Source organism: Lontra canadensis, unplaced genomic scaffold, assembly GCF_010015895.1.
Source record: "Lontra canadensis isolate GAN:19392208 unplaced genomic scaffold, GSC_riverotter_1.0 scaffold98, whole genome shotgun sequence".
In the NCBI taxonomy this organism is placed as follows: domain Eukaryota; kingdom Metazoa; phylum Chordata; class Mammalia; order Carnivora; family Mustelidae; genus Lontra; species Lontra canadensis.
The window spans coordinates 6,999,449-7,023,707 of NW_022631092.1; the positions used below are offsets into that span (position 1 = coordinate 6,999,449).

The 24,259-nt window shown below is 40.3% G+C and overlaps 2 protein-coding genes across 4 annotated transcripts in view; one reads left to right on the forward strand and one right to left on the reverse strand.

The window, feature by feature from the left end:
• AREL1 (apoptosis resistant E3 ubiquitin protein ligase 1) overlaps positions 1-20,278 on the reverse strand; it is a 42,275-nt gene extending 21,997 nt beyond the window's left edge. For 2 of the 3 annotated variants that reach the window (XM_032837287.1, XM_032837286.1), the window contains exons 1-2: positions 20,148-20,278; positions 2,154-2,468 (exon numbers count right to left, since the gene is read on the reverse strand). The gene's annotated coding sequence lies outside the window, so the exon portion shown is untranslated. The remainder of the gene's footprint in view (positions 1-2,153; positions 2,469-20,147) is intronic. The other variant, XM_032837283.1, reaches the window with a different exon arrangement.
• A 76-nt stretch (positions 20,279-20,354) lies between these two features.
• FCF1 (FCF1 rRNA-processing protein) overlaps positions 20,355-24,259 on the forward strand; it is a 21,242-nt gene continuing 17,337 nt past the window's right edge. Inside the window, exons 1-4 of the mRNA XM_032837377.1 lie at positions 20,355-20,402; positions 20,715-20,782; positions 22,293-22,364; positions 22,962-23,110. Of these exons, the coding sequence (XP_032693268.1) occupies positions 20,400-20,402; positions 20,715-20,782; positions 22,293-22,364; positions 22,962-23,110 (292 nt within the window). The 5' untranslated portion in view covers positions 20,355-20,399. The remainder of the gene's footprint in view (positions 20,403-20,714; positions 20,783-22,292; positions 22,365-22,961; positions 23,111-24,259) is intronic.

The window sequence follows — 24,259 nt, forward strand, 5'->3', positions numbered from 1 at the left end:
CCATCCCCACCCACAGTGGTTTTCTTCACCCCATCTCCCATAGTACCTTGTTTTCATCCTATGATCTACCCAACTCAAGTCCTTTCCACCTTCACATCTAAGTTCTGAAACGTCCCATCTCCATGCTTTGTAAAAAGTCACTTTCTCTGCCTAGACTATCCATTCCCCTCTCATATCTCCATCCATGGGAAATCTCCTATCCGGAAAGTCTACGGAAAATCTTGTCTCCTCTCCCTGAAATCTTCCCTGGGCCTCAATTTAGAAATTCCACCCCCCTCTGAATTCCCACATAACTTTATTATTTATCTTATAAAACTTGTTCTCTTTCATTAGTCCCACGTTTGTTTTATTTTCCATTTCAGAGTGGTAAATAACATTAGGCAAAGACTAGTCTTCAAAATTCCCCACAGCACCCAACATAACTGCATATAGTCATTGTAATAAACATGAATGAAATATCTGAACAGACAATAGTCCAATGTCTGTTCCTTCCTTCATCCAGAATGCCTAAGGATCAGGAATTTTCTAGATGGGACCTCTTTTCTGATACAGTTTTTAAACACTTCTCTAAAGGGCAGTACATTCACTTGAGCCAGGGGTTATAAACTCTTCAGACCACAAGTTACCATTTTACCGCAGTTCTGTAAGTCTGTACCAAATGCCTAAAACCAGAGTCACTGGTTCTCATGCAGGGCGTGGTATCTGATTTTATGGTTCTCTCTTCCTTATCTTGAGCATTTATTTTTCTATAACAGTTTCTATAGCACCCTCCACTTTCTGCTGCTCACACTTCTTCTTCATAAAATTATTCTAGAACTCTTCCCGAGTCTCATTCAAGCACAAAGAAGCAGTATGTTAAGCCTCTGCCATACTAATTCACGCCATTTAGCTATACAAGTATTCTGTTTTCAAGTTCATCTCTTTAGTGACTTGCTCTTTTTTTTTTTTTAATTTTATTGATTTATTTGACAGAGAAAGGGATCACAAGTAGGCAGAGAGGCAGGCGGAGAGAGAGGGGGAAGCAGGCTCCCTGCTGAGCAGAGAGGCATGTGCGGCTCAATCCCAGGACCCTGAGACCCTGACCTGAGCTGAAGGCAGAGGCTTAACCCACTGAGCCACCCAGGTGCCCCTAGTGACTTGCTCTAATACAACTGAGCAAACTGTGATTTGCTAAGCTAGCAGAATGACAGTAGTAGTAAAGTAATACTCACTCCCTATCCTTATTGAGCCACTTACCATAGGTGAAGTGCTAAGTGCTTATATGTGTTAACCTAAGTAATTGTCTCCCTAACAACTTGGTAAAATAAACCCCACTATTCTCATTTTACAGATTAAAAAACACACACACAAAAGCTAGGCTTGGAAAATTAACTTGCTGAACACCTCCTGGCTGGCTAAGTGACAGAGCTGAGACTCAAGCCTAACTCTGTGCCTAACTCTGAAACCCATCATTCTAACTCTCATACAACACTAAATCATGACAAAGAATGGAGTCATAGCGACAGTGAGGTATTTGGGAAGAGGGAAGATGAAAAAAACAGGTAAAAGTATGAAAAACATTACTTAATCTTACTGCAAGGAGTCCCACCAGGAGGTTAAAATTAGAAAGATAAATGCTTGTGGCCCTTTTTGAAATCTTTTGAAATAAAAATAAAGCATGACAAAGGAAAATGGAATGCAGTACCAATTATCTAATGCAGAAATATCACTTGCTTACTAAAAGATCCCGGGCAAGTTGCTTAACACCACAGTGCTTTGGCTCACATTACCTACAAAAGGCGGGGTAGGGAGAGTACTTGAAAGTGCCTGTCTCAAGGGAATGTTAGGAAGTTGACCAACACACATATTCTAAAACTCTCTGCTTTTTTAAGGAGTCTAAAGATTTGTAATTAGTTCATAATTTAAATTAACTTGTAAATTAAATAAGTTATAACCCAGGCATTAAGATCAGATGTGAAAAAGTCATTTCCCAGAAACAGAGAATTGAGTTCTTCATCCTCAGAGGAGCCCTAGAGGTGGAAAGAAGGGGGGATCCATTCTAACTGCAACTTCAACAGCTATCCCTTGTTGGAAAGAAAGGCTTAGGAACTGGTCACTGAGTTCATGTTCTGTACCTTAATAACAAGTGAATCTGAACTAGTCTATGGTCTTACCTTTAAACGAGGGCCCATGTTCTGAGAACCAAGTGGAACGCTCCTATGCACCGAAGCAGGCAACTTCTGGCACCATTCACCTTGTCCTCCAAACTCCACGGGAAAGAAAATTGCTGCAAGGTCAACGGAAAGTGTCTGTCCATCAGACATTCATTGAGGATGTGTCACAGAAGCTGAGGGTCAATATTTCTGGAACGAACTGGATGCATTCCAGGGGGGAGAAATATAGCCCCAAAAGCTATTATCCTGGACTTCTCCCTAGGGCAGGGTACGGTCGACCACCAAAGGACGCATCTGTTCTCTTGTCCTGGGATCCTATCAACAGAGAAAAAAAGGGTCAGTGGAAGAGCTGCTTATTTCTGAAAGCGAATGCCCAGAAAACAACAAAGAGGAGGTAGATAGGATGGGCAGAGGAAACTCTGGGGCCTGAAAAATAAACAAGGCCTGGTAAACCTGGACCAAGCTTTCCCAATTAAAATGCCACCAAAAAAGGCAAGTGGCAACCTCACTGCCTTAACTGTGTCACTCCCCGAAAGGAAGCTCCAGCACGTCGGCCGATTCTAATCCTTTAAAAGAAGCAACGAGGGCACAGATTTAAAGAGTGAGCCTTGGGATGCCTGGGTGGCTCAGTTGGTTAAGCGTCTGTCTGCCTTTGGCTCAGGTCATGGTCTCAGGGTCCTGGGATCCAGCCCCGAGTTGAGCCCAGTGTCAAGCCCCATGTCCAGCTCCCTGCTCCCTGGGGAGTCTGCTTCTCCCTCTTTCTGCCCCTCCCCCTACTTGAGTGCGCACACGCGCATGCGCTCTCTCCCACTCAAAGACAAATAAAATCTTTAAAAAAGAATAAATAAAGGGTGAGCCTCATCACTACCACATGCCCAGTTCCAGTTTAATGGGACTGGAGCACAGGGTCTGGGAATAGGGTGAAGAGAAATGAGACCACAGGATAGGTGAGGCCACATTACAGAGGGCCTTATTATGCCAGAGAAGCAATCAAGGTAATGCCCCATTGGAAAGAGAAAACCACCAAAAAGCTTTAAAACCTAACCCATCTGCCCACGTAGGCTGCTCCGTTTGCACCCATGACTGCGTTTCCAAGACATGGTGAAACACCATTGATTTTATTTTTTAAACAGTCACATTTACTGAGTGGGGGGAAAAAAGTCTGAATTCTCGAGATAAAGTCACTAAGTAGAGTCTAGTAAAGTCAGTGTGTAACTCAAAGACATTCATAAACTAAACGTAGCAGAAGGGGGTATGGCAAAGCATACACAAACAGCCACCGTAAAACAAATGAGGAGAGACCACTCATCACTAAAAACAAACAAACAAACAAACAAACAAAAGAAAAAAACACAAAAACCAGAATCTCTTTCCCCATGATGGGAACTATGGTCAGTGCTTCATATATTATTAACTCACAACCCCAGGACACAAATAAAATTATCCCTATTTTGCAGATGAGGAAATAGAGGTACTTTCTCAAGAGAACACATGGTAAGTAGTAGAGGTGAGTCAAACCCAGATAATCTGGGCCCAGAATCCATGCTTTTTATTTTTCTTTTTAAGATTTTACTTATTTGACAGACAGAGATCACAAGTAGGCAGGGAGGCAGGCAGAGAGAGAGGGGGAAGCAGGCTTCCTGGAGAGCAGAGAGCCCGATGTGGGGCTCCATCCCAGGACCCTGAGACCATGACCCGAGCCGAAGGCAGAGGCTTTAACCCACTGAGCCACCCAGGCGCCCCAAGAATCCATGCTTTTTAATGACTACCCTACGGCCTCCCTACCCTGGGAAACCAAGAAAGAAAAGCCACAATGCTAGTAAGAACAGCAGAACGGAATGAGGGAAGGCCAGCAGATCAAACAAGTTGGCAAACTTTTATAATTAAAAATAAACAAGTATACGTATTTATTTTAAAATATGGTGATAGAATTGCCAAGTACATGAGCCAAAAGCTGGGTTGACTAGCAACTGGGACCAGCTTAAAGGATCCATAAACAAGATAAGAGTTATATATAAACTATAGGAGCTCCATTAGAATGCTATCTCAGCCTTAAAAAATGACACCTTTTAAGGAATAATGAAAGAAATTTCTCACAAATAAAATGCTAAATCAAAGGCAAGCACAAAATTATTTACATAGCATGAGACCAATTTTTAAAATGTTACACTACATACACACAACTAGATGGAACAACATAAAAATATTAATAGTCATCATCTCTTAGTGTTTGCAATTATACATAGTTTTTGTTCCCTACCTGTACCTTTCCGTGTCCTCTAAATTCTTACTGATGTAAGAACATAGTCAAAGTTTCTATTTCTGGAGAACAAATAACTTTTGGGGAGAGAACAGGCAAGTTATCCTTGTTTCTAACAAGGAAAGAGTATAAAAAACTAGCTAAAAATAAAAGAATGTACTGAAATTTTACTTCTATTCATTATGATCTTAGTGGGTCTCCAGCCCTGTAATCTGCCATTTGGTTATTAAATTAAGTAACTCTTAGTTCCTTTTTAAAATAGTGATTTATTAAAAAGATTTTATTTATTAGAGAAAGAGAGCGTGCGCACAGGGCAGAGGGAGAAGGAGAAGCAGACTCCCTGCTGAGCAGAGAGCCCAATATGGGGCTCTATCCCAGGACCCTGGAATCATGACCTGAGCCAACAGAAGATGCTTATAACCAACTGAGCCACCCAAGTGTCCATAACTCCTAGTTCTAATATCATTTTTCCCGCACCCCACCATGAACTACCACGCCTGCCCCTGACAATGTTTCATTCAGTGTCTCTAGTAAGCCTGAAAATTCAACTCAAGCACCATTGCCCTTCCTGGTCCAATTCTCAGGCCCCTCTGATAATTGCCCCCATGCCACGCAGAACCAATCACTTGCTCCTCTGTGATACCCCTGTTCTGAAAATACCTCTATTACAGCATTTATGAGTCTGTATTATAATTATTTATCTATACAGTAGTCTCTCCTAATGAATTCTGGGATCTCTGAGGACACTGACTGGGTCTTACTCATCTTTGTCTCCCAGCAGCTAGTATGTTGTTCAGTTTATCTCAGTCTATACTTTGACAAGTGCCCCCAAGAGATTCCTATACATATTAAAGTCTGAGAAGCTTGGTCTAGGCTCTAGGGCAGCCCCTCTGAGAAGGGACCCGATATTCTGTATCTCTAATAGGCTCGCAGGAAGTGTTGATGCTGCTGGTCTGTAGATCATGCTTTCGGGAGCAAAGGTCTGGAGCAGGAGTTGGCAAACCATAGCCTGCAGGCCAAATCCAGACAGTCGCCTGCTTTTTTTTTTTTTTTTAAAAAGGGAGGAACACAGCCAAGTTCATTCGTTTACATATGGTCTATGACTGCTTTTGCGCCACAAGAGCAAAGCCAACAAAGCTTTCCTATCTGACCCTTGACAAGAGCAAAGCCAAGTAGCTGCAACGACTTAAGGTCTACAGAGCTTTCCTATCTGACCCTTGACCCCTCTCTAGCATAGAGGTCTCAGTCTTAGAGCTACGTAACTGTTTTGTATAAACTCATTTTTATAAATCAAAAAAAAGCATAAAAAATTTTCTTCCAGTTCTCCTGTCCCCTCTTAGGAAACGAGCTATAAAACTGGCAGCATTATGCAAATATTTCTCCTGGCTAATTTCAACTGCTGTTTAAAAGTTTTATGCCTCCCATACCCCAAAGTAGGAATTTTATACAGTCATTTCCCAAAGTACATGTTTCCTACAATTATGCTTGCATTTCATCAAGGCTGTAATTTCCTAAAACCAGTACCTTGGGGACCAATCCCATATCCAGGTTTCTAAAATTATTACAATACCTATTACTGACTCAGTGTCTACTTTTAAAATGCTATTACAAAAAGCCATTTAAAGAAAAAAAAAAAAAGGATGTGAAAGTCCACTGTGGAAATCTGGTGAAGAAAGAAAGTGGCAGTGGCAACACACAGTCACCCAACTACAGCCCAAAGAGTCCCACAAAGAAGGACAAGACAAGAGAAAGATGTTGCCTTTGAAAGATGGGAGTCTTTAGGACTCTCTATATAGAAGCACCAGCCCCAAGTCCAGGAAAATCAAATTAAAAGAACCAAATCATTCCATTAACAAAAGGCCCAGGGTTTAGAGGGATCGAAGGAGGTTCCAGAAATAAAGTGTACCATCAGACACTTTAGATTATTAGTTTACATTTTCCTTTGCTTAATTTCAGCCCTGGTTTATTCTCCCCCAAATCCCACCCTAAGAGACTGCCCTCCCCCATCAAGTTTATTCTCTTGAGATATTTCTGCAGTTGTGTATTCCTGCTATCTCGGTTCGGCCAAGTTATACGGTTTTCATTTATATTCTTTCCTCATCAGTCAGCCCCTCCAGTCTCTTAATCATTCCTGTGGGTCTTCTGTGAACTCTCTCCAGCTGGTCCCCAGCGATCTGGTAATGAGGTGCCTCCAACTGACTGCAGCCTTCCAGGAATAGCCTCGCTAGAACAAAGATGAGCTCACCCTCCTCAGTTCCATGACATAATACTCCTGCGTAGACATGCCCCCCCCAATCACAGCAAGCTAGAACACTGCCATATTAGACTGGAACCCCGTTCTGTGCCTCCCAGATTTGGGCCTTGGGGCAGGCCGATGTGCTGGAAGCCTGAGGATAAATGGCACAAGTTCCTGCAGCAACCGTTTACTAGAGGATGACTCGGGTGGGGAGCACAAGGTATTCTCACCTTAAAGCTCTCACAGGCAATACAACAGAATGCAAAATTTGCGTGCATTTCTAAAGGCAAAATATGGGTATGTCCAAAATATGCAGATTCTTTTTTTTTTAAAGATTTTATTTATTTATTTGACAGACAAAGATCACAAGTAGACAGAGAGACAGGCAGAGAGAGAGGGGGAAGCAGGATCCCTGCTAAGCAGAGAGCCTGATGCGGGGCTCGAGCCCAGGACCCTGGGATCATGACCTGAGCCAAAGGCAGAGGCTTTAATCCACTGAGCCACCCAGTTGCCCCCAAAATATGCAGATTCTTGATACCTGAGGCATTAAGTCTGCTCGGGGCTCTGCTCCCAGCCCCCAAGGGATTACATGCCCACCATCCTCTACCACCAGAGACACTTAAACTGAAGTTTGGAAAGCACTACAATCCCCACTCAACTTATGGTCTATTACCCCACTGCCGCCCATCCCCTATACTCACATTTTAAATAAAATTCTTTTTGCTGCTATGTCCCCTCCCCGCAACCCTTGGATACCTGTATTTTCTCTTTGCCTAACATCATTTGCTGAAAGAGTGTTTTAGCAAATTCACTGTAATTCACCAGCTGTAATCCACCAACATCCTCAGGTTCTTCTGTAAGGTTCATTCTTCATTCATGTCAGATTTCTTGAGCATTTGCTGTCTGCCAGACTATGTGCTAAATAAAACAAAACCTAAGGTAGCAAGGATAAATGAGACAGGGTCTTTTCTTAACTCTGATGAACTCAGTCCAAAGTGGGAGTGTGGCAAGTAGCACAAGAACAGGAATAAACCACATGTGGAGGGCAAAGGAAGGAGAAAGGTAGCTTTGCCTGAGAGTGAGGAAGTTCTGACAGAAGAGACAACAGAGCTATTACTTAAGACTGAGCGAGCATTTGCAAGGCAGAAAGAAAAGGACTAGTACCCCATGCAGGAGAAAAATAGCACAAGCCAAAGTTGAGTCAAGAAAGGGAGTGATGATGGGGCGCCTGGGTGGCTCCGTGGGTTAAAGCCTCTGCCTTCGGCTCAGGTCATGACCCCAGGGTCCTGGGATCGAGCCCCGCATCGGGCTCTCTGCTCAGTAGGGAGCCTGCTTCTTCTTCTCTCTCTCTCTCTCTGCTCTGCCTACTTGTGATCTGTCTGTCAAATAAATAAATAAATCTTTTTAAAAAGGTGGGGGGAGTGATGAAAAAGGTCAGCATTATGAAAGCTAAGCATTTAGAAAGACCACCTGGGGCCAAACCAGGGTGACTGATTCTCAGCACGCTAGGGTGGAGGGTTCAGGAGCATGAATCTTACTACTGAGTAATTTTGGACAAGCTGCTTCTCTTCTGTTGTCCAAATATAAAATGGAGGTGTAGGAAAAAGAGGGAGGAACTCAGCGGCTCTTGAGAGCAAGGCATGGCGTGTTAGGGAAAGGACTGTGTGAGGCTGGAAGTGGGCCCCAGGTGACCAGGCAGGAGCGTCTCAGCAGATACGGTTGGATGTGCAAACCAGGCTGCCAGTTGCCAGCTGATGATGGTTGTTTGTGTCCAGCAAACCTGCAGCTCAACCTGCAGGAAGTCAGGAAGATGGCACTGAGTATACCTGAGGGACTAACTGGTTTTCCAGAGAAATCCTATTAGGAAACAACCACAGCAACAACCCAAAATACCAAGTGATCTGGTTTTTTCTCGAGAATGATGACAACGCAAATCTACCTTTTACTGAGAGCTCAGTAGGTGCCTACACCTTTTGAAGTGCTTCCTGTATTATCTCACTTAACTCGCAGCAACCACATAAGAACATATACTGTTATCCATGTTTTGTGGGTTGGGACACATGAAACACAGAGGGCTAAAATAACTTATCCACTATCACCCAACTGACAAATGAAGCAAATGAAGGAGCCAGCAGTGTGATTCCAGAGCCTACCCACTGAACCAGTAACACTGACGTGTCAAGAACCCCAAGAAAGGAAAAAAAGATCCTTGGGATAGGAAGAATGAGAGTGCAACAAATACTTACCCTGGAAATTTAAAAGGAATATGACTTGATTTTAGAGTTGAAGCAATCACAACCAAAAAACCCAACAGATTTTTTTTTAACTAAGAAAGAAAGAGGATGACATATTTTAAAAGGAGAAAGAGGACCACAAATTTTAAAAGAGACTCTGAAGAGGACAAAAGATCAATGGCTGAGTCGAGACAAGAGGATGCTGGTCCAAGGGAGCAGGGAGGCAGTGGCCACAACGTTGGAGGGAGGGCAGGGGAAGCTACAGTATGCATCGTTTCCCAGTTAGAAGCAACAGGATTAGTGACCTGTGAGGTCAAAAAGATAAAAGAGAGCAAGAAGCCAAGGACAAATCGGGATTTTGTACGCTTGGGAGCCTGGGTGAATGGTGGAGGCGAATTATGGAGGCAGAGCCAGTGTGTAGGGAAAAGGCCTGAGTACAGAACTAAGTTTGAAATGTCTATAAGATATCCAGGTAAATATATTGACAAGACAAATGGAAATGATCATCTGAAGCTATGGAGATACCAGTAACCTGAAGGCAGTTAAAAGACAGGAAATGAAAAAGGACTGCCATGCAAAACAAGCAGACCAAGAAAAAGACCAATTATAGAACCCTGAAGGGATCAACCTTAAATGTACCCCCTACCCCAAAAAAAGGAGCTAGCAAAGAGTGAAAAGGAACAGAGAAGAGGGAAAAAACCGTGTAAGTTGTTTACTTGAGGCAAAAGGAAGTTATTTCTCGAAACTGGTGGTGGTCACAGTATTATAATGAGTAAACTGGTTATAAGACTCAGGCCAGAGGGGGAGCTCAAAATCAGCCCGCAGGTTTTTTTCCTTGATTATTCAGAACTCTGATTCTCTGATCAAGCACCTTCAAATAAATATGTATCTTATTTCCACCTGTTCTCATTAATAATAAAAGTCTCAGCCTAAACTTGACCCAACTTGGTAACTAGTAAGCTCAATGCAACTCAATTCAGGGATCTGATTATTTCAAAATTACTTTAGCACCTGTAACAAATTCAGATCTGAATTGATCTGAATCTAGTTTCTAATTGCATATAAGTCACTGGCAAAAAAAAAAAATCTTCCCCAAATCAGCTTTTATGACATATAGCTTAGATACAGTAAAAGTCACCAATTTAAAGTAAACAATTAGAGCTTTGACAATTGTAAACAGTTATGATATAAAACACAATCATGATACAGAACTTTCGTCATCCCAAGGTTTCCTCATGATCCCCTTGTGCAACTACTGATATGCTTCCTAGCACTTTGGTTTTGCCTTTTACAGATGCCAAATGGTATCATATACAAAATGTCGTCCTTTGCGTGTCGCGTTTCTCCACTTAGCACAACGCATTTTAGACCCATACATGTCATTACATGTACCGGTAGTTCATTCCTCTTTACTGCTGTGTAGTAGTCCATTATAATATAATTTCTTTACCCATTCACCAGTTGATGGACACTTGGTTCTATCCAGTTTGGGGCTATTATGATAAAGCTGCTATGAACATTCAAGCATAAGTCTTGCGTGGACATGTGTTTTTTTTCCTGTTGGATAAAAAGCTAAGAGAGAGATTGCTGGATCGTATCATAAGCACATATTTAACTTATAAGAACCGGTGACACTGTTTTCCAGTGAACAGTGTATGAGAGCTCCAGTTGCTCACATCTGCCAACACCGGGTATTGTCGATCTTTTAAATGTTATCATTCTAGAACAATCCCACCAGATATAACAATTGTAAATATTTATGCACCCAACATGGGAGCACCCAAATACTTAAAGTAGTTAATAACAAACATAGAGAACGTAATCAGTAACAGTGTAATAGTAGGGGACTTTAACACCCCACTTACATCAGTGGACAGATCATCCAAAAGAAAATCAATAAGGAATAGTGTCTTTGAGTGACACACTGGACTAGATGGATTTAACAGATATATTCAGAATAGTCTATCCTAAAACAGTAGAACACATATCCTTTCCAAGGATATATATCCTTTCAAGGATACGTGTCCTTTCAAGGACACATATCCTTTTCAAGGAACACGTGGAACATTCTCCAAAACAGATCATATATTAGGCCACAAAACAAGTCTCTCAGGGGCGCCTGGGTGGCACAGTTGGCTAAGTGGCTGCCTTCAGCTCATGATCCCAGAGTCCTGGGATGGAGCCCCGCATCTAGCTCCCTGCTCAGCAGAGAGCATGCTTCTCCCTCTCCCTCTGCCTGCCACTCTGCCTACCTGTGCTAGCTCTCTGTCAAATAAATAAATAAGATCTTTAAAAAAAAACAAACAAGTCCCTCAACAAATTCAAAAAGATCATACCATGTACCTTTTCTGACTGGAGAGCTATAAAACTAAAAGTCGACCACAAGAAAAAATCTGGAAAGAGCACAAATACATGGAGGTTAAATAACGCACTACTAAATTTTACCCATTCTAAAAGGTCTGGTCTCTCACTGTGGTTTTATTTGCATTTCCCTAAGGACTAACAATTTAGAGTATGTTTTCATGTGCTTATTGGCTATTTCTGATGCTTCTTTGGTATCTAAATCTTTTGCATTTTTTAAAGTCAAGCTGTTTGTGGGGCGCCTGGGTGGCTCAGTCGTTAAGCTCCTGCCTTCGGCTCAGGTCATGATCCCAGAGTTCTGGGATCGAGCCCCACATTGGGCTCCCTACTTAGCGGGAAGCCTGCTTCTCTCTCTATCACTGTGTCTTTCTCTGTCAAATAAATAAATAATATCTTTAAAAAAAAAAAACAAGGTGTTTGTCCTCTTACTTAGTTGTTAGAATTCTTTATATATTCTTCAAACAAGTCCTTTACTAGATATGCTTGACCAATATCTTTGGTTTGTTTTTAACATTTTCTTAACAGTGTTATTTAAAGAATAAAAGTTTTTCCTTTGTGGACGCCCGGGTGGCTCAGCTGGTTAAGCTGCTGCCTTCGGCTCAGGTCATGATCCCAGGTTCCTGGGAACGAGTCCCACACTGGGCCCTTTGCTCAGCAGGGAGCCTGCTTCTCTCTCAGCCTCTGCCTGTCGCTCTGCCTGCTTGTGTTCTCCCCCGTCTCTCGCTGACAATTAAATAAATAAAATCTTTAAAAAATAAAAATTAAAAAAAAAAAGTTTTTCCTTTGATGAAATCCAACCTATCACTTTCTTCTTTTATAGTTTGTGTTTTTTTACAGAGTAACTCAAGGACACAAAGATTTTCTTCTAGAAATTTTATCTAAAAGTTTCACAAAAGAAAATCTCTTGTTAAAATTTTTAACAACAGTACACAAGAAAAGATGCTCAACATCACTCATCATCAGAGAAATGCAAATCCAAACCACAGTAGCACCTCATACTGGTCAGAATGGCCAATATCCAAAAGACAAGAAATAACAAATGTTGGTGAGGATGTGGAGAAAAGGGAATCCTTGTGCACTGTTGGCGGGAATGCAAACTGGTGCAGCCACTGGGGAAAATGGTATGGAGGTTCCTCAAAAAATTAAAAATAAGGGCCCCTCAGTGGCACAGCTGATTAGCCGACTCAGCTTTGGCTCTGTTCAGGTTCATGAGATCGAGTCCCATGTAGGGCTCCGTGCTCAGCAGGGAGTCTGCTTCAGATTCTCTCTCCCTGTCCCTCTGCCCCTCCCACTCATGTTCTCTCTCTTTCTAAAATAAATAAATAAATCTTTAAAAAAAATTAAAAACAGAACCATATGACCCAGTAATTCTACTTCTGGGTATTTATCTGCAGAAAATGGAAATGAATTTAAAAAGATATATGCACACCCAGGTTTACTGTAGCATTATTTACAATAGTCAAGACATGGAAGCAACCCAAACGTCTACCAATAGATGAGTGGATAAGGAAGATATGGTATGTGTGTACATACAAATATATGCATATGTATTATGTATACACACACACACACACACACACACACACACACACATATATAATGAAATATCACTCAGCCATAAAAAAGAATGAAATCTTGTCATTCATGGCAACATGAACAGACCCGTAGAGGGTATTATGCTAAGTGAAATAAGTCAGATAGAAAAAGACAAATACCATATGATTTCACTTACATGTAGAACCTACAAAACAAAACGAACAGAAATAGACTCATAAATACAGAGAAAAGCTGATGGCTCCTAGAGGGGAGGGCTGGGAGGGGATGGATGAAATAGGCAAAGGAAACTAAGAGGTACAGACTTCTAGTTACAAGATAAATTACGTCGCAGAGATGAAAAATATGCAAAGGGAATATAGTCAATAATACTGTAATAATTTTGTGTGGTAAAATATAGTAACTATACTCATTGTAGTAGGCATTTCATAATGTGTATAACTGCCCAATCTTGATGTTTTATTTAATACATAATGTTGTAGATAATGTTGTATGTCAACTATGCTTAAATTAAAAAATTTTTTTAAATTTTATTTATTTCACAGAGAGAGAGATCACAAGTAGGCAGAGAGGCAGGCAGAGAGAGGGGAAAGCAGGCTCCCCGCTGAGCAGCGAGCCCGATTCGGGGCTTGATCCCAGCACCCTGGGATCTGACCTGAGCTGAAGTTAGAGGCTTAGCCCACTGAGCCACCCAGGCGCCTCTCCCCCAAAAATTTTTTAACAAGAGTTTTTGAAGCTCCTGCATGCCCTTTATCTCATTACTCAGTTTTACTATTGCTTTGTTTCTTTCAAATTCAACTCCCTACATTACTAAGAAGTATTTCAGTTAGTCTGTTACAGAATTTGGAAAGATTTTTATCTTTTAACAGATTTCCCTCTACTCTTTAACCTAATAAATGGCATTTCTAAATGGGACCAATGTTTTAGTCCCTCAGTTCTCCTCAAATTGACATAAGACCCTGACGCCGGGTCTTAAAACAACAACAAAGTTCCAAAACCCAGAGCATGCACCTGCAGGTTAAGCCAAGGACAACGAACTATTTGCCCTTCTGGTTTTGAAGAAAAGCTTTTATTTATTTATTTTTTAAGATTTTATTTATTTGAGAGAGAGCGAGAGAGAACATGAGCAGGAGGGAGAGGGAGAAGTGGGCTCCCCACTGAGCGGGGATCCTGATGTGGGGCTCCATCCCAGGACTCTGGGATCCTGACCTGAGCAGGAGGCAGACGCCCAACCAACCCAGGCACCCTGAGAAGAAGCTTTTATAAGATCAGCCTCACCTGAGAGGAGGCAGGAAACCATTATATGATCATTCACTAGTTAAAAGAAAAGTTAGGCTTATAAAGGTTTTGCTGACAGTGACAAAAGTAATTGTCCATTTCTTAATTCAATCTGGATTCTCTCTGTTGCACCATTCTCTTTAAAACAAACAAGAGGGACGCCTGGGTGGCTCAGTCAGTTAAGCGGCTGCCTTTGGCTCAGGTCATGATCCCAATGTCCTGGCATTGAGTCCCACATCAGACTCCTTGCTCGGCAGGGATCCTGTTTCTCCCTCTGCCTCTGCCTGCCACTCTGCCTGCCTGTGTGCTCTCTCTCGCTCTCTCTCTCTCTCTGACAAATAAATAAAAATAAAATCCTTTAAAAAAATAATAAAACAAACCAGAGTTTGTCAGACTTGAAATGGAGAGTGCATATGAAAGTGCAGCTCAGGTCCATCTGGCCCCTGGAATAGACTTTGCCATTCTCCGCACAGTTCAGAGTAAAGAGGAGAAGCGATTCAAAGCCAGTGTGCACAGAACAGGGAAACAAGGGTCAACTTAATCATTGCTCATTTTGTAACTTCCTGGGACGTCTGGAGAAAAACAAAATAAAAAAACTGGCCCATCTATGCCAGTCGGTTTTTCATCTTCGTCAAGAAAACAGCAGCTTCACTTTACAACTCTCTCCTAACGTGTTTTTTTTTTCTTTCTATTTACCAAATGGAATCTGTTGTGCCTGATCCACAGAATTGGGACAGGCCCCCGTGTTCCCACCCCATGGCTGCTTTTATGCTTAGGTGACCCTGGGCCACCGAATCTTGGCTATAACAGGAAAATTTTAAAACAAATTCCCTGAATCTGACAAGCCGTCTCCCTTAATAAGTCTAGGAGGGTGTTATTTCATTAACTGCGCATGAAGAGGCAGGCAAACGGCCAGATCTACAGCCCAGTGGGATGAAACTGGAATTATCACACATGCGCTTAAAAGCTAACAAAACTTCTACCCATACGGTCATCTATTCCACCGTTATTTTTAAAGAAAATAGTTTATCTACATCAGGAAAAAAAAAAAAGAGCAATCTTAAATGAGTATTTTATAGTTGTTCATTTAAGATTCCAGGAAGAAAAATTCAATTAGCCACAGAAGGGGCAAACTGAGATGGCTCAATTTGAAGGAGAAACTCAACACTTACGTAGTATTAAAACAAAACCTTTTTTGACCCAATAATCAATGTTACCAAACAAGATCTATGATGTTCTTCGAATGCGTATTAAAAATCTATTAGATGCCCAACTTACGTTGGACCCTGAGGAGCCAAAATGAGTAAGATGGTCCTCACCCCTTAGAAATATACAGTTTAGTACAGAAGACACACAAGTAAACCACTTGGTGACAGTTCCGTGTAGTGGAAGGCTATGAAGTGAGCACATGGTGTTAGTGGATCCCGGGAAGGGCCCCACAATCAGGATTAGCTCTTAGCATCTCAGGAAACATCAGCCCACCCTCCTGGGAGCAAAGCCAACTCTCTCACTGAGTTACCAGTGCTTGGGGAATTAAGGAGGTACAAAACACTACCTACACAGTATTGTCTATTCTCAGGGTCAATGACTTCCTCTCTTCAGCAACGGTCACAGGGGATTACTGAACTATATACACAGCAGAAAGAAAGCTCATTGGAGACTCCAACCTATCTACCAAAATTGCACACGGTCTAAATAGAAGGTGGTATCCTGGTTTGGATCTTAGAACAGAAAAAGGTTTTTAAGTGGAAAAACTTGTAAAATCCAAATAAAGTTGTAGTTCAGCTAATGGTATTGTACCAAAGTTAATTTCTTATTAGATGTGACAACATACCATGGTTATATACATATATATATATATATATATATATATATATGTGTGTGTGTGTGCATATATATACACACACATATATACACACACACTATGATTAACCTAATGGTTAACATTAGGGGAAGAACTGGGTCAAAGATATACAGAAACTCTCTGTACTATCTTTGCAACTTTTCTATAAATCTAAAGCTACTCCAAATCCAAATAAAATGTGATTTTTATAAAATTACAACTTGTTCCCCTCTTTACATTCTCATTGCCCCCCCCCCCCAGGATTCTGATCATGGCTCCCTAATCCCTACCCAACCAAGGTAATGCTTGGTTAAAACACTTTTTTCCATTCCCTTTTAATCTTTTCTATAAATCATTTACACAGCCCAGCTGAGTTCCCATCTACACCAAGACATGAGAAACTAGATTATACCTAGGAGGTTTTAATTGTTTTTTTTTCTTCCTAATAGGTTTACCACATACACCAGGAGTATCCTTGGGAGTGGAGCCTCTCCAAGTGGACAAAAGAGGGGTTAAAATAATCTGAGCTGGATCTCTGGATAAGAGCAAGGGGACCCTGCAGAAAATGTATGTTGTATATCATTAGATTACCTTTATCTGATCTCTGGCCAAAAAGGATAATGAATAGAAAATACAAGGAACAGACGCTGACTACCCGTATCTCAACACCAACAGGCAAACTGCACTGAAATGATGCTGCAGCTAGAAGCTCCGAAAAACATGGTGCAAATTCGTCAACTATCTAAGGTAACAGAAATTCATATTGAACAAAAATTCATATTAAAATCATACGGTGTGGTGCTTCGGTAGGGTAAGTGTCCGACTTTTGATTTCAGCTCAGGTCATGATCTCAGGGTTGTAAGATCAAGACCTGTGTCCACTTGAGGTATGGAGCCTTCTTGAATTCTCTCTCCTTCTATCTCTGCCCTCCCCCAGTTAAAAAAAAATATATATGGTACACTTCAATACAGGTTAAAGGATGAAACATACATTTACCAAGACTGTCTGGTTTCTGGTAACTAAATGAATACTCATCTCTATTAAGCCATAACTTGTAGAAGAGGCTTCAAGAGTCCCTAAGGAAAACATCGGTGATAGAACACCCTATCAAGGCGTCAAGCATGTGTGTGTGTGTGTGTGTGTGTGTGCACACATGTACCCACAGACATACACACAAACTGCAACAAGGTTAAGCAACCTCAACAGTTTGAAAACTATTATATAAAAGAATATTATTAGTGAAGGCTAAACATTCATGAAGACTTCAAAGGAAAAGAAACCAAAGAAAGAGAAACTGAAATTTAAACCTAAGCTCTTTAATGACTAAAGTCATTTCAAAAGTAAAATGATAAACTGGAATCCGTTGAACTCATTAAGTCTGATATGTTATATGGTATGTTGGAACATATGTAAAATATAGATCACGCAACAGTACTCTAACCAGGACCACTTCTGTAGAGATGAACAGGTAGAGTAATTCCTATAAAAGAGTTCAATTTGCGTTCGTCTGTTGAACAACCTTACCATCATTGATCTGCTCACAAGTCTATCTCCAATACAGGCCTGAGAACCTGAAGAGTAACGAGCACACTGCCTAGGGCAGAATGGGCCCTTAATGCACGCCTTCCCAATGAGTGAACGTGCAGCGGTAATATACCTCCGAGGTATCCTTACAAGCCACTTGGTATCAACACCTTAGGAGCAGAACATGCTGTATACCATGTTACATATTTAGGAGGCAGTCAAACTCACTGAAAAATAATTACTACCCACTAATGTTGGGGAAAAAAAACTCATCACATGAGACATCGAAAGAAGGGTAAAAACTGTAGCTTGAAAATGAAGAAAGTATCTGTGAATTCGTTTTCTTCCCTGGATCGCCACAAAAGTCAATCTACCTTTAACTTCCTAATATGGAAATACAAGAGTTTCAAAAGAATCTTTCGTTAGCCATAATTTTATATAAAAAATGTGTTATTAACTTAAATTGGTAAGGAAGACCAATTAGTGGATGGAATGAAGTCCAAGCCCAATTATGTGTTCAAAACTGTGGGTCGAATGCCTTAAAAAATTCTTTCTCTTCAAGACTGCAGAAAAATACAAAACAACCCTCTTGACTGCTGAGAAGGGCTAAAAGTATTTCTTTTTCTCACAAGTATGTAATCAAAAGCAATTACTTTCTGCTCCTACCCAGCACAAAGCAATGCCATCTCCTCCCTCCCATCACCATCAAAACACGCTATGGAGCATCTCAGTACTTTAATCTTAGACTATAAGAATGTCAGATTGCAATAAAATTACAATTCAACGAAAACATTTTTCTAAGTATGTTCTCATTCCCTGCGGTGTTCCTATACTAATTTAGGTCCCTCTCAAGTATTAATAAACAAGAAAACAAGAAAATTCTCAGAACAGATATTCCAAATTGTTTTTTTTTCTTTTTAATTTACTATTGTTAATGGATTCCAAAATTCATGGTACTAACATTAGCAGGACAGTATCTTTCTGTCAATGGCAGAATTTAAATGTGAATTACTATTTAAATTATATGCAATTTTCCCTCTGACCCTACCTATAATACCGGTCAACAACCAAATGTTTAAAATAAACAACTAATCATGTTTACTTAAAAAGGTTATTGCTGAATCACTGAGAGGTTCTAATGCATCGAAAAAGCGGTAGCTCTCAGCTCTAGCCATGAATGCAGCTTGCAGACAAGCTGTCTCAAAAAGATTAGGAACTTCCAGTGACGGCAAATGGGGTAAAGCAGAAGGCACATACGTTATCTGTAGATGGTTCACTAATAAAACTGTTTCAACATCAAAAACTCAGAGCCTACAAAATGCCTGCAAGCCAAAAAGAAGAAGGAAGAAAAGTGCATCTATATACAAGGCAACATGAGAAACCACCCTGCAACTGAGCTTTTCAAGAACTGCAAACTTCTTAAGGTTCCTGGAGCTACCAACACATTCAAGTTCCAAAACAGAGCAACTATATTAAAAGAAAATTGGCATAAAATTCTAATGCCACCACATGTTGAAAGACACACAATAAATAATAATAGAAAACACTTCAACAGCGTTTTATCTGAAGTCCCTGTTCTAGGGACTTCACATTCTTATTTATTTACTCCTGATAACCTTCCTATAAAACAGGTTCTATTAAGATTATCTCCACTCTACGGATGAAGGAACTGAAGTACAGATAGATCAATTCGCCCAATGTCATACAGCTAGTAAGAGGAAGAGCAGGAGTTTAATTCCATTAGTCAGACTCCAAAGTTTTTGTTAACCAATGCACCGTGTTTTATGAAATGGTCAGCTTTTTTTTTTTTTTTAAACCTAATAACATTTTTGGATTTCAAACACTAGGATAGTTTTGTGCAATAAGAGGAGTACAGGCTTTGGAATCAAATCAAACCTGAACAAACCCCTGAACAAAGTCAAACCTCAGCTTCCCTGTATGTAAAAGGCAGGCATTTAAGTTATGGTGAAGGTCAAAGTAGATAATGCAAGTGCCACGTATAGTATACAAGATAGGGGTTCTTAACCTTACGTTCACAGACATCAAGTATCCACAGAAGGGCTTCAGAGTCTCTTTGTCTTACCAACTGTATGACAAATGTTGTATGTGCCCACCACCCCCCTTTTAAGAATCGTCTCCGGCTGTCCACAAACCTTCAGGGGATACCTGGATCTCTGAAAGGTTAAGAACCACCAAAGTACACAGCATCTACTCAAAAAAAAATGGAAATTCTCTTTCCTACTTATTCTCAAAAACTGTCCCTTTTCCATTAAGGGTGACACAACAAGGCTTCCCAATAAATGTCAATTATTTCCCAACCATTTTCCTGGTTTGGTAACTAATAACATATGTAAAGCTTATGTCCCAATTTCCTAGAGATGGTCTAAAGAAAGCCCTCAAACGATGATTCATCCCTCACTGCACCGAGATGAATCCACGGTATTTACTCGAGAAAATCGTGAGAATCATCCACCTAGCTGCACGAAACACCATGTCAGCTAGGAGAACCGAGTAGGTAATAGAACTTCCCAACTGCACCCTAGAGACCTGAACCCCAGCGCTGAGGGATGAGGAGAATGTGTTTCCCTAAACTAGTGGAAAACCCTAAAGTCTGTTTCCCCCATCCCTGTCCTGCCTCTCTGGAACTGCAGGGAGGTCCTGGGGCAGTGCCCCGGGCTACAGTGGGAAAGGAGAGAAACGTTACCCGACCAGCGCGACAGAGTCCCAGCTCTGCTGTTGGGGGCGGCGGCTGCAGCACCGCAACAAGACTGGCCCAAGATCCTCCCCGCAGAGACCCCAGTACAGATCTCGGCTCCGGCTGGAGACCGGCTCCAAGCTTTTCCGTTTCCCAAAGCGGCTTCCGCTTCCGGGCTAGGCTTTGCAGGAAGCAGTATTTGGATGACGCAAAGTGTCGCGCGGTTGGCGATTCCGGAAGAAACAAGAGCACGACGTGAACATGGTGAGGGGAGGGTTGGTGAAGTGATTTTGTTAGACCACGTTTTGGGAGAGGTCGAGCCAGTCAGCCGTTAGCCAAATTTCCTCTGTATTACTCTTAATTATTTTCATTCTGACTGTAGTTCTTAAACTGCTCCTCAAGGTGCCTGCTATACTGTAGCGAGTGGGGAGAGGAGGACCAGATTGGGGCACAGAGGATATAAGAGATGGTGGGTATTTGAGGGAAGAAGGGAAGGGAATGGACAAAACAAGAGAAAGAACTCAAGAAGATACTATGTATTTCTAATTCTTTTAACTCTAAAATTTCTGTTTCAAGGGGAAGCAAAAGAAAGCAAGGAAGTATGCGACTATGAAGCGAATGCTTAGTCTCCGAGATCAGAGGCTGTGAGTATCTGGAATAAATCTATTCCCGAAGATAAAAGTTAGGAGGACATAAGTAGTAAGAGTTTTGTCTTTATTTTGTGTTTACGTTTAAAGGTATTGTGTCTTGGTTTTGTATAGCATAGGATAGTAGGCAAGTGTGTAACCGCCACTTAGATGCTGAGTGATTAGGGAAGGGGGTGGGAATTAAACATTTCTGAAGTGTTCGCTCTCTTCCACCGTTTTTATGTCTTTTATCTATCATATCACATTTAAGCCCCCTTGAAGCTGGTAGGTTGGAATATCTTTGTGTTCTTGCCATTACCTTTCTTATATTCCCCAGTGGGGGGGAAAAAAAATTTGTTAAGATTGTTGAAAAACGGTGAGGTCAGAGACCGTGTTTGCCTTGTGTTCCCAGCATCTGTCACTTAAATATTTTTAAAAGAAAGAATGGGAAAACACCTAGATGTCTCCATTTTATAAATCTTACAAGAATCCAAACCACTGTGGGAGAGTGAAATGGTACTGCCTGTTGTAAGCTTCCTTGCTTCAGTGAAGAATAGACAAAGTTATGAAATAAGAAGTGGTCTTGGGGCACCTGGCTGACTCAGTAGATCACCGGACTGTTGATCTAGGGTGGTGAGTGCAAGCCCCACCTTGGGCCTAGAGCTTACTTTAGAAAGGAAGGAAAGGAAAGAGAGAAGAGAAGAGAAAGACTGGTCTTCATTGTATTTAATAACCTTAGAACAAAGAAATGCTCTTCAGTTACTAAATTGTATTTTCAGCCTTTAGTATGTATGTATTATGTAACTTTTAGGGAATTTGCCTCTTTGATAATATTTTATTTCCAGTTAAGTGTTAAATTTTGTGTATGTGTTTTTACGTTTTAGTCTTTTATAAGAGACATCTAGGGGAACCTTTTTCCTCCCCATTATTGGAACATTGGAGTCTTCAGAAGATAAATGTTAGCCTGTTTCTCCACTGCATTGAAATGGATTTTGATCCTTGATATGAAGAGCTTCTGACAAAGAAATGATAGTATAACTAACATTTATTTACCCATTAACATTTTTTTTTTAGATTTTATTTATTTATTTGTCAGAGAGAGACAGAGCACAAGCAGGGGAATGTCATGCAGTGGGAGAAGCAGACTCCCACCTAAGCAGGGAGCCTGCGATGTGGGACTTAATCCCAGGACCCTGAGATCATGACCTGAGCCGAAGACAGAAGTTCAACTGACTGAGCAGCCCTGGTGTCCCCCCTTTAACAGGTTTTATGGATTATTGGCTAGAGATTTTTAAATTTCATTATGTTTAACTGATTAGTTATTTTCAGCCTACTTCCCACACAGTTCCACACAATTATTTATGCTTAGAAAGTGGGTGTGGGTATTAACATGAATAAATCACAAAATAGGATTTCCTTTGTAAGCAAAAAAAAAAAAGAAGAAAGAAACTTTAAATGTTGAATGAGATTATAACTACAATGAGTTTTTCCTTCTCTCTTGCATTTAATTTACTTTCTTTTTTCCTAGTAAAGAAAAGGATAGATTAAAACCTAAAAAAAAAGAAAAGAAAGATCCCAGTGCACTCAAGGAAAGAGAAGTGTGAGTAATCAAAAATTTTAAGTTTTCCTTTAAACCTAGAAACCTAACATTTTAGAACCATAGAATTCTTAGAAATCCAGGCTTTCCCTGTGCTGTTCTGTAAGCCATCTGTAAGTCTGGCACAGCTATGCAAATGAAAGTGATATTGGTAAACGTGTATCCATTCTATTAGTTGAAAGGTTTTTGGATTTCATGGAGCAGTGAAATTTCCCCTAAAATCTTGGGGATTAGATTTAGAATTATTAATTTTTTTTCTTTGCCGTGATCTTTCAAAAGAAACAATTATCATTGTTTAACACACCAGCATTGATGAAAGAACGTATCATCAAAAGTAGTAACGACAAAATTTCAAGGTCATTCTTCTTAAAAAAATACACTTAATTTTATGAAACACCATCATATTTTCTCTGTTATCTCATTTTGCCCTAAATTGGTAATGGATATATCATCACAGGATTTATTAGGATTTATTTTCAATAAATAAGGAAAAGGAACTTAATCTATAGCAAACAGTTTAAAGCAGAGACTTCATTTGTGTTGTTGATAACAAAGTATCAATGTAGACATTACTTTGTGTTTTGTGTCTTCTTCCTTCAGCCCCCAACATCCTTCCTGCTTATTCTTTCAATATAACACACAACTGGGCCCACCTTACCACATCCTGGTTGATACCAACTTTATCAACTTTTCCATTAAAGCCAAACTTGACTTAGTGCAGTCAATGATGGACTGTCTTTATGCCAAGTGTGAGTATCATACTTTTACATTTTGTATCATTTATAAAGAATAATTATAATTATCCAAATACTTGAAAACAGGGGAGTGGGGTCTTAGTTAGTGGGATTTCTGGTCATTTAATTTGCTCACTGTAGCAATGACCATTTTCAGTGAGTTGAAATATAATGCAGACTTGACTGGAAATAATTGAACGTCACAATCAGAACATACTTAGCCTGCTTTGATGTTATGAACATCAATTTTGAACATGGGATGGGAATTTTTTGTTTTAGAATTCCAGATTTTAAAATTCTGGGTAAATGAAAATCTATTATGTTTTTCAGAATTCTTTTACATCAAGAAGGAAACATTCTCCATTCCGCTCCATTGTGGAAAAGCTAAATAAGATATTTTGCCATTTATGGTCACAGTACTAGAAGTGATGCTGTTTCGTGACTCCTAAGTTTATTCAGTGTGGTATTTATTTGTACCACAAAGGACCAGAAGTAGTTTATTTATACCTAGATGTGCAGTTTACCATTAGTAGCTTTCCCTTGTGTTTGGGTGTCCCCTCCCTCAAGTAATCTTCCTTCACTACCATGAGTAAGAAAAAGAAGAAAATCTAGGCCATGTACAAGGAAATCACTTCCTCATTTTGTGAGGGATTTACATTTATATTTTTTTAATATATTTACATTTGTATTTTTTTACCTTTTTTAAAAGGTACAAATGAAAACTAGACTTATACTTTGCCATAAAGAATAAATTGAAGTAAAAAATTTGCACATGCTCTAATTTTTAAAGGATGCTATATAATGAACATTTATAGAGTGATAGTAACATAAATGTTGTTTATTGATTGATTGAAACTAACAAGTTGGGAAGATGGGGTAAGAAATGTGATGAGTAAGAGATCTAAGTTCTTTAAATGCCGTAAAATTAATAAATACAAAAGTGCATAAGTTTATTATATCAAGATATGAAGGTAAACACCAAATGAGAAAAACAGCTAATGAAGTAAAATAGTGGTCTCTGAGGATCCGAATTGGTGGGGTAGGAAAGGATTTTTTCACACAGACTTTGCCATATTTCTTTTTAAGCTGTGGACATGTGATACTTTAATTGGTTTAAGCTTGTTGGAATAATAAAGAAAAATAACCTGAGGGTTTTGAAGGGGC